This window comes from Barbatula barbatula, assembly GCF_947034865.1.
Source record: "Barbatula barbatula genome assembly, chromosome: 5".
NCBI classification, from domain to species: Eukaryota; Metazoa; Chordata; class Actinopteri; order Cypriniformes; family Nemacheilidae; genus Barbatula; species Barbatula barbatula.
The window spans coordinates 16,049,737-16,061,110 of NC_136769.1; the positions used below are offsets into that span (position 1 = coordinate 16,049,737).

The 11,374-nt window shown below is 41.5% G+C and overlaps 1 protein-coding gene across 1 annotated transcript; it reads left to right on the forward strand.

Moving 5' to 3' along the window:
- The first annotated feature begins 2,129 nt into the window (after positions 1 to 2,129).
- fscn1a (fascin actin-bundling protein 1a) lies at positions 2,130 to 8,238 on the forward strand. Its single transcript, XM_079457513.1, has 5 exons — positions 2,130 to 3,093; positions 5,471 to 5,627; positions 6,009 to 6,130; positions 6,352 to 6,519; positions 6,592 to 8,238. Exons 1-5 carry the CDS (start codon positions 2,271 to 2,273, stop codon positions 6,795 to 6,797), a joined length of 1,476 nt encoding a protein of 491 aa, XP_079313639.1. The 5' UTR covers positions 2,130 to 2,270; the 3' UTR covers positions 6,798 to 8,238.
- The last annotated feature ends 3,136 nt before the right edge of the window (positions 8,239 to 11,374 follow it).

Here is an 11,374-nt window from a genome sequence, read left to right on the forward strand (position 1 = left end):
TCTAAGGTTTATAAAATGAAAGTGACGGGACGTGCCTGCTAAAGGACCCTCCATTTGAAGTGCTGGACTGGCCCAAAATGATTTTGTCATATCGTGCAGGTTCAGAGATATTGCAGATTCTCTTGTGATTTTCTCTGATCATCTCTCATTGTGCTTCCACTGCAACCCTTGTGAGTTTATTTTAGCACAACCGACTGAAGCATCGTCCCCATGGAAACTGCTTTGGCTTCACACTATTAACAAAGACAGCTTTCACTTGGAAATGCAGATAGATTCCCAGCCATTCACAATCCAGCAATCAGGGTGTAGCTTTTAGCGAAGCTTTATTGGAGGGATTTGGGTGAATGGCAGACATGAAGTGATTTGAGGTTAATCTCTTTATGCAAACACCTCCCTATGGACAAATGTCACAACTCTACATCACTATAAATGAGGATCAAAAAGGTGGATGGCTCTGCTAAATGGGCTTTTCCTTTCACACTTGTGTGGGAAGATGGCAATTTTCAGCTCGTTAATCATCCCAGATAAGTAATGGAGGCTAAATTGCATTTGACTGGAAACTGAAGCTTTTCTTGATCTGCTTTTTTTTGTTTTACATAAAGCACCAGCACACCATTGTAACCATGCTATAAAATAGAGTAAAACAAACATTTAAAGGGATATTTCTCCCAAAATGATTCACTCTCTAGTTGTCCCAAATCTGTATAAATGTCTTTGTTCTGATGAACACAGAGCAAGATATTTGGAAGAAAGGTTTATAACCAAACAGCTCCTGGACCCCAGTGACTTCCATAGTAAAAAAAATCCCAAATGGTAGTCAAAAGTGCCCCAGAACTGTTTGCTGTCCTACATTCTTTTAAATATCTTCTTTTGGGTTCAACTGAACAAAAAAAGTCATTTGTCCTATACTGTGGTACTATGGTTCGGGTCCAACAAATGTTTGGTTACAAGCATTCTTTCAAATATCTTTCGTTGTGTTCATCAGAATAAAGACATTTATACAGGTTTGGAACACCTCAAAGGGGAGTAAATGATGACAGAATTTTTATTTTTGGGTGAACTTTCCCTTTGAGACATCAGTGATGATTTATGAATATCCTATTGTGTTCATACTCACATAACAGAACACATAACAGAAGTTGTGGTTTAAGAGTTTGCTATTCAAATATGAATTTGCAACAGACACCCCACCACGCCTGAACTAGTGCATTTCCTTTCTAGAGCTAAACTTGGCAATTCTGATCTCACACTAAGATTAGCGTATATTTTATAATAAAGTTATATAACCAGTTTCATCAAAATATAAGGAACGTGGAATAGACATAAACGCATTCAATTGAAATTTCCCTTCAAACAACCAAACCGTTTTTCACCTTTTCACAATGTATTTTTTATCCTGAGATGCAAATAACACATGTGAATCATAGCCTTACCAAATGACACTACGTACAAGTATTCTACAAAATAAACCTTTTTATAACATTTTGCCAGCACGTTTTTTCCCAAATGTAGCATTAATATAATCTGTATTTAGACTAATGCGTAGTTCTTTACCAAATATTATTCCACTTGAAACATTCCAAGCAGCTCTGAGGAATGTGTACTTGATAATAAGACGTACGATCGAATCACAGTCATTCCGAACGATGGGATGTTTGTTCTGCATCATGTTCACATGCCTCAGTGCTGTTGTTGAAACTGTGCCAGTGTTATTTGGATGAAGTCGCTGTTTATTTGACCAGACCTTCCTGAATCCATTGACCAACATGTGCAGCCGGTGAATAGATCTTTGTGTGGAATAAACACCACGCTTTGTTTCCTCGTCCTCTCATTTGTCAGTGAACTGTTATTCGTGCTCAAACAATATCGAAATCTCTCTCTATAGCATGCACTGCGCTATGTCATTAAAACAAACGCACTTTCATCATAATGTTAACTGGGTTTGAGGAATTTGTGTCGCCCCGCAAAGCTATCAAGAATGTGCCCATTTGAAAGAGTCGTTTGCATGTTTAACTTTGCCTACAGACATCATATCGTTCAAATAAAAATAATTTTGAGTTAAAGGGAGGTGGGACGTCGCGCGTGACATCACTCATCTGTATAAAAGCGCCAGCGGTGTCCGTGCGCTCGCGCTGTGAGGCTGCAGAGACAGAGAGGCGCGCACACGCACGCTCGCTCCTTCAAACAAAGAGACCCATCAACATCACCCACAGTGTACCAGCAGAACCCATTCCTCTTCAGATCCCTCAAGGCCCAGGCGACCATTCACCATGACTGCAAACGGAACCAGCGACATGCTCAAGATCCAATTCGGCCTGATCAACTGTGGAAACAAGTATCTCACAGCGGAAATGTTTGGGTTCAAGATCAATGCATCAGCGACAAGCCTGAAGAAGAAACAGATCTGGACGTTGGAGCAGGACGGCGATGACTCAAACACGTTCTACCTGAAGAGCCATCTGGGAAGGTACATTGCAGCCGACAAAGACGGGAACGTTACGGGTGACATCGAGGCGCCTACCGAGGATTGCCGGTTCGTAATCACTGCACACGATGATGGGCGCTGGTCACTGCAGTCCGAGCCGCACAAGCGCTACCTCGGCGGCACCGAAGACAGGATCACCTGCTTCGCCCAGACCATCTCCATCGCGGAAAAATGGAGCGTCCACATCGCCATGCACCCCCAGGTGAACATCTTCAGCGTCACCCGAAAACGATACGCGCACCTGAGCGCAGAGCAGAGCGAGATCGCCATTGACAGGGATGTCCCTTGGGGCGTCGATTCTCTCATCACCTTGGTCTTCCAGGACCAGAGGTACCATCTGCAGACGTCCGACAACCGCTTTCTCAAGCATGACGGAAGCCTGTCCCAGAAGCCCGACAAGACCACGGGATACACGCTGGAGTTCAGGTCCGGGAAGGTTGCCTTCGGAGACTGCACTGGGAAGTACCTGGCTCCCTCTGGTCCCAGTGGAACCATGAAGTCCGGCAAGAGCTCGAAGGTTGGGAAGGACGAGCTTTTTGTGCTGGAGCAGAGCCACCCTCAAGTGGTGCTCACCGCTGGCAACGAGAGGAATGTGTCGACTAGGCAAGGTAAATGATGCTTGGAGAAAATGCTGTGATATATTGTCATCTGATGGATAAGCAATAATTACGCGTTCTTCATGAGCAGCTTGACTATTAAGAATCTCAGGGGAGGATGTGAACATTTTATGCAGGCACATCTTTCGCTTTTTAATTATAGATATCCATCTCTTTCTTGTGGTTTCTGTGTGGATATGGGTTGAGCTCAGGGGTGGATCGGCACAAATGGAGATAAAAATACTTTGGTGTGCCTCTATTTGAAGCTAGTGTAGTCACAAAGATATTTTCTTAAAATGTATGGTTTTGGTTTCTAGTTACCCAATCTCGCACAGTGGCTATTGTACCATTAAAATCATTTTACTGAAATCTTAAAATATCAACCTTGTGTTCAATACGTTGCATAGCGGCTCTATTTTGGGGGGTCAGCGTACTGTAATTAAGTTGAAGCTGAAAGCAATCACTAAGCAACTGACCCGAGACGGCCAGACTTAAATAAAGGTTCATATTATCTAGTGCTATGAAATATTATGCTCCCCTCCCTCATTGCTGTTGAAAATGAAATGACAGTGTTCCGTTTTAATAACCGCTCATTTGAAAAGATTAAATTGATAGTCACGACTGATATAATTACAGAGGATGTCTGGGATTTTGCTGGCAGCTGGTTTAAAGAAATGATGCCTGTTTCTGATTCCTCCAGATTTCTTGATGAAACTGGATAGCGTTGGGCCTGTGCCAGGACACACGTGGTCTCTGCAGGTCATGATGGAGATTTGCCTCTTGTATACTGTCTTTGTTTGTTAGTCAGGGCTTGTTTTTATTTTGTTTAGTTTTGGGGTAGAACAGTCCTGCTTGTTTGTTACACCAGTGTGGACTGAATTAGGATAGTCGCACAAACCATATCACATGCTTTTTCCTGCTATGCTAGGACCCCCCCATGTTTCCCAATTCAAATATTTGCCCTCTGGAATGAATGCGGAGATGAGTGAGGGTCATGTTTGTGACAAGTTGCTCCTTTGTGGCCGTCCTCAGAAAATTGCAGGGTCCGTGAGGGGGGGCTGAGATTTCAGACGTGTGCAGAGAGTTGAAGGAGAACAAAGACAGTGAGCTCTGGGCCTCAGCTCACCATGCAGCACAGCTGCTGAGAGTCTTTAGACAGCCTAGCACACAGAACAATGGGGCCTCGCTACGCACAAATGTACACACAAAAACCGCTGCCTACTCGAGGCAAAATGTGAGTCTCTTGCTTAAATGAACCCGTTTTAAAGGATCAGAAGTTTTCGCTGTTTCTGGCTCACTCGTTTTGTCCTGGCACAGATGCAAGACATCTGTCATTCATACTTGAGTATTTTCAAAGCATGTACGTTACCTGTAATTGTAAAATGAATGCAAAGCAAATGAAATGTCGGTCTGTGTGATGCTTAGTCTTTGCCAAGGTTAAAGGCTTTTCATTGGGGAATCTGAATCTTTTAAAAGCACCAGTTGTCGTTGTGGATTGATCATCTATTCGCAGTTAGGCGTCAGGCGATGGGGGTTGGGGGGCTGTCGTCTGGTGGCTTGAAAGATCCTCCCAAACCATTTAAATGCAGAGTGAAGATGCATACCTCCTCAACTATTGAGGGATTTTCCCCCAAGACTGATTTAGCTGGTTCTCGAGTGTCTTAGTCATAGTCTTCCATCTGCAGACATGTGTTTCTCATCTTGGTCATTTATTTTCCCTTCTCATTCAAGCCTGCATATTTCTGTGGAAACTCAATCCGCCTACCAGAGGCCACGGCATGCTTATACGCAATTACATGTAGATGTATTAGGAGTTTGGAGAAACGGGAACATGAATGGCAGATTTCAAATATGGTTGATAATGGAGAATGAACCACAGTGTTTTGTAGATGCATGATCTTTGTTTGGCGGTTTTACAGCTCAAAGTAGCGCTCTCATTGAGATCTAATGCATTTATCCCAGTTTAGCGCAAATATTTCCTGCTAAAAACCTGACATCGAATTACTTTATGCTCTCTGAGGGGTTTTTGGCCAGAAACGCAAGATATATCTGTGTGTCTTAATGCATACAATGGAGTTTAATTGGATTTCCTGCAGTACATGACCGGTGGTCTGGTCTTTCACAGAGCTGCATGGATCGTAACTACAAACGTACAAACCGGATGCATTTACTATTGTTGTCCTGAAGCCTCCCACTAAGCATCCTGGCATATATGACCATTACATTCCACAGGAGATTAACTCTGCGATGTCTTGTAATGCCAAGAACCCAGGCGTCCACACACAGTCACTCAACCACTGTTAATATGCTCTCAGCTATCAGATCAAAGATGCTAAACGGGCTGAAATGTGATGTGAATTTACAGTGTTTTGCTGTTATTCATTTGCAGGCATGGATCTCTCTGCTAACCAGGATGAGGAAGGTGACCAGGAGACCTTCCAGATGGAAATCTGTAAGGACACACAGAAGTGTGCCTTCCGGACCTGCACTGGCAAATATTGGACTCTCACAGCCAATGGTGGCCTCCAATGCACCGCCTCGACCAAGTGAGTATGAATTTGCTTTATTGGTTTTCTTGGTAACAGACGAACCAGTTCTATGGTGACACCAAGCTTTAGATGTGACCAATAACGGTTGATGCTCATGTAGGGGGAAGTTCAGGCTAAGTATAAATATGTATACTGCTTCCGGCGTTTGTGTGATTGATAAATGCAGACACACCCACAAATAAACCAACCAACCATTATTCACTTCAAATAATTTTCCAATGTTAAAAAAAATGTATTTTAATGTAACCTAAACTCAACAAACCCTAAACATTTGTTTCAAACAATTCAAGGGGACATGTTAAAGCATTAACATTTTAATAAAGGGAATCAGTTTGTGGGTTTACATATTATGACTTCATTGATAATTTCTGTTACCAGGTCTGCTAACTGCTACTTTGACATTGAATGGCGTGGGAAGAAGATAACACTTCGTGCCTCCAATGGAAAATATGTGGCCGCCAAAAAGAATGGACAGCTGGCTGCTACTATTGACTCAGCAGGTAGCGTGCGCTTTGTAGTGCACTACATTCTGTTTCAAGGTTTTGTTGAGAAACTACTTTTGTTGAGCGATCAATCTGCAGCCCATGTCGGGCATTGTGGTTCTTGTTAAATTTGATGGTCTAGTCATGATGCTGCTTAAAATGAAGATGGTCCGAAATAATCTTTGGGTAATCCTGTGAGTCTGTCAGATCTAAGGAAATTCTTGTATTGGTTTTTATAGGTGAGACCGAGGAGTTCCTGATGAAACTCATCAACAGGCCCCTCATCGTTTTGAGAGGTGAACATGGATTCATCGGATGCAGGAAGGTGACTGGCACTTTGGATTCCAACCGTTCTTCATATGACGTCTTTGGGCTGGAGTTTCGTGATGGAGCTTATAGTTTGCAAGGTTCGTTTTATTCTGTTCGTTTTTATCTTAATCTTGTCCAAGACTTTTCTTGACCCCTCGATCTCTCCTCAGACTCCACAGGGAAGTACTGGATGGTGGGTAGTGAGTTTAACGTGCTCAGCAGTAGCGACACCCCTGTGGACTTCTTCCTCGAGTTCTGCGACTACAACAAAGTGGCCATCAAGTCGAGCGACGGAAAGTACCTGAAGGGAGATCACGCGGGCGTTCTTAAGGCCAACGCCGATGAGCTGGATGGTTCCACTATGTGGGAGTACTGAAGGCACTTAAGTAACCACTTTGGCTTTTTCGTTCCAGCTTCCTTTCCTTTACCCGTTAAGCATTTTTAATGATTTCAAATACGAGTGAGCACAAAGGCAAACAAGCAGAGAGAAACTCGAAGGGTTTAACTTCTAGTCAATGTCATTCTGTCTAAATGCTTAATTTGGGTGCCATGAAATTACTGCAGTGTTGGCCAAAACTGGGACTTCTGGGACTGAACTGGCATCTGAATTTGTATTGTCTTGATAAAGAAAATCTCATAGCATCTATCATTGACTGGCAGTCAAATCGGTTCACTACCTGAGCGACTGGGCGAGGCGAGCGTCCCTGGATTGTTTGATGTACCGTGATTACCATCCTTTGTCTTTGCACATATATGAGCCTCACACTTTTAATATACACAAATGTCAAAGAAACCCGTTTGACTGTTAACTCATGATGTATTGACTCCCCTTGTATCAATTCTTGCCAGTCAAAAGTACTTCAGTGACCAGAGAACGATGGCAATATTTAAGGATAAATGAATGTTGATCCTTTTTTTGTTTAGAGTTATGAAGGAAGCTCTCGGACCTCTGAAGCCGTGACGAGAGCTGCAGTGATTTGTTGTTTTTGTATTTGACGTATGGCAGTGCATTGAAGTGCTGCTTTATTACCTGTGCCATTAGAATTTGTTTTAAGACTGAAGAGAACTGGATTGATACAGTCCCTCATCTCAAAATTAAACTCAGTCAAAACTCCTGGAATTGTAAGTGGAGGAAAATGGAATATTACAATTTTAACGTGATTACATTGTGTGCCGCGTAGCTGTGATAATATCCAGATGAGGTATGTTGTTGCAGGTTCAACACGATATTTATAGTAAATGTAACCACTTTCCCCCTTGAGCCTAACAAATCCCAAAGGAACGACGGGTCTGTGTTCCCTGGACTCGTGTAATGGTCTAACCTGGAAAAGTTGTTTAATTGGAACTATCACAGAATTCTTCGTTTTCATTTGTTTTGAGAAGGCACAGACATTATCAGAAACCGTGTTAACGCATCAGAAAAGACTAAATGGAGGCATTAACACTTTGTGTTTTGTCTACGGTGGTAGGTCACATGACTGGTAGGAGAAAAACCACCCATTGATAAAACATTAAAATAAAACAGAAACCTGTGATTAAACTGATGCATTCAGGTGTGCATTAACTGTTTGACTATATCTCATGAAATAAGATTAACTTATTCACATTCAGGATAATAGTTTTCAAAGGACTCAAGGGAATGATAATGACTGTGCCTTACTAGAAAGTCAATTATGAGATAAAACGCATCCCACATTTATGCTTTGTAAGACTTTACAAATGTCTTTTTATATTGTTTTGATATTATGGTTATTTTTCCTCATGTGCCATGGGTACAAACGAAACCGGAAAATAAATACAGTTTGAATATGAAATTTTGTGCCTTTGTCTTTTGTACATTTTGTATTCATGGTATTTCATTACCTGTGGTGATAACATTTAAAATGTCTTCATTGAATTCTGTAAAAGCTGTAGTTAGATGAAGTATGAATGCAGATCCCAGAGGGTGTTTTAAAAGCATACCCAGCTGCAACAGAGCTCAAAATGACTTTCCTCCTGAGACCTCACCCTCGCATTTTGTCAGGAAGCAGCTTCTCCGTCAATAAGGCTTTTGTGTTGTTATTGCTGGGGCAGAAGTTTGCAAAATGATTATCTACGGAGTTATTGAAACTGCAAGTTCATGTACTGAAGCGACTGGAATTGATCAAAAGACGACATACTCTGACCGAAATATAAATTTAAAGCATGTGATTCTTGCTGCAAACCAAGCAAGATATTTTCTGATTTTCACAAAATCTAGAGATTTGGATGCACTTCATTGTTTCTAAGTGAGACCTAGGAAATGAAGGTTATGATAGTCAATCGCTGTTGCCAAAACACCACAACCAAACATCTCCCATCTCATTTACCTAAAGCGTGCATCGTATTTCCTAAAATGGTTGAATTGTTTTAGGGCATTGAGTAAGCAATGCAACCATTTGTAAGAAACAAAAAAACTGCTATGTACCAAATTGATTAACTATCTTTTTACTTCTGCCTCGATATAGCTCTTCAAAACCGTGAAAATTTCCAGTGAGACCTTTAGAAAGCTTAGAAAAGATACTGAAAGGGTTAAATAATCCAATCTGGCTGACATGTGGACCAATGTTTCCATGACAACAAGGACCATGGAAATTGAAGGGAGCTCTATTGTGGGGGCTGGTGAGAGGTCTGAAACTGCTGCATTTCAGGTGGGCCGCTAGAAACTGAGCACAGAGTCATAACTTTTATCACAGATCAGTACAGCGATATCAGGAAAGACTGTTTAGACATGAATCTAACGCGATTAACCAGCATATGAGCTTTGTGAAGCATGCTAACATATTGTATGTGCTGTGGCAAACAGTACTATGTTAGTTACTGTTCTCAGTGAGAGGAAATGTCTACTGGAATGTACAGTGGATCTAAAACTTTGCATGTATTTGCATTTCCTTCTTGTATAGAAAGTTGTTCACATTTAGTTTACCTTCGCAGACCGAAAATATCCCGTTTCCTTGTGGGAAAGAAAATAATTTGCCCCGTAAACAAATTATTCTTTAATGTACTTGCTACAGGACTAAACTTAAACTGGCCATATAACGTATATAAATAATGTAACGTCATGCGTTCAAACCCAGCCAAGTGTGTGAAATAAATGTAAAACCTTGGACATGCACTCATAAAATGCGTTTAGCATTAAAATCCCTAAGTGAGTTATAGATGAACAAACATGAGCGGCCCATTATTCAAAAAGCAATGTGTTTAGCTGTTAAATTAGATTTTTTAAAACGTGTGCTATTATAATATTTTGGGTGGGATCATTGTAAATAATAGAAAAATTCAATAGATTTAGTTGCTACTACTCTAACAAACAATCTAGTCTCTGGATGTTAATATCATAAGACTTGTATAATAATCTAATAAGACACGGAGGGCAGCATCAGATGTCACATGACTTGACTATGTTTGACCACAGCCCAAGGCATCATGATGGGGGGTGAAGACACTCTCATGACTATGAATTGAGTCCTTCACACCGGGAGTTGATTAAAACTTTAGCAAATACAAAAGAAAGGAAGCACAAGAGAAGTGTACAGGCCACATCATGAAAATGGAAAAAACGAGTAGCATTGAGCACAAAGGTGATGATAAAAAGGAATGGGGGTCCAAGACCTCCACCCATCTTCTTGGCGGTTGATTTCGATGGAACATGAGGCAAGAAGATTCAGAGGCACAGATCCAGTTTCAGGAACCTCTTAGCTGTGGGTACAATGTGAGCAAGCTGCCAGGGTCAAACCTTCACACCTGTAGGCCCGCAGGCCTGACCAACCCCTCCATCTGTCAGACCATCAAGAGGTTACAATGTCAAACTGAGACATCTCATTGAGTATCAGGTGTGTAACCCTGTGTGTAAGATGCCCATAATCACTTCTTGGAGTTATCATTTGGGGATTGTGTTAAGATATAAAGCAGTTGTTCATGTAAGAACTGAAACAAACTGTTCCTCACTCAAACAGTGAGGGTTGACTTACATCTGGTTTTCACACTATTGATTATTAGCTAACTGACAGATGATGGTCTCCTATCAGTTTATTGTACCGTGCCTTTAACATAGCACCAACATCTTACATTTCTTTAAAGAAAGGGCTTCAGTAACATCCTAACACGCTATAGTCATTATGTAGTATAGGAGAGGGTGAGAGGGCTGAATAAAGCCTGGGGCAGAGGGTCCAGTGCCAGCAGGGTAGACCTTCGAGGTAGAAGTGTGGATTATATAGTGGGCAAGAGCAATGGGTCTTTGTTGGAGTTTTAGACAAGAGTCGACGGCTCTCTGCAGGACCACAGACACTGCCAGGAGACTCACAATACACCGGAGCGGCTCCAAAAGACGGGTCACTCAATGCAACACAACCAAAGAAATGTTGCACAATAGACAACTCACTCTGCCGGCATTACTAGCCCGTGTGTTCACGAATAAGGGTTGAGAGAGATTTTGACAGCTTGAAGGTGGACTTTTTATGATTTTATATAAAATGCAGATTAAAAACTTAATTAACTTGCATATAAGACTAATAGCAGAACTGACTACACAAAGTGGGACTTTCTTGGAGGCCGATATGTTGAAATCGCATGACAGGTAAATGGTATATTTCTCACTTTCTCTCTGTTTACCTTGCTACTGGACACTTACATTTGCAAAATAAATAAAAATTACAAAATAAATATAACGGAACAAATACGGTATTCGCTAAGCAAAGACTATTGTGTGATGCCTCAACTGCACTGTATTGTGTGTTGTGTGTTGGTATCCAGATTACCGCTATAACAACCAACGCAACAAAATCTAATGTTTAATATTACGGAAATCTGCCTAACCCCACATTATAGTTATTTCATCAGCAACTGATAAGCAGGCAACGCTGACTCTGCACTCAAAGAACTCCATTAGCTAAAGCTATCATTACATACAGTATATGTTTCATACGGTATATCGAT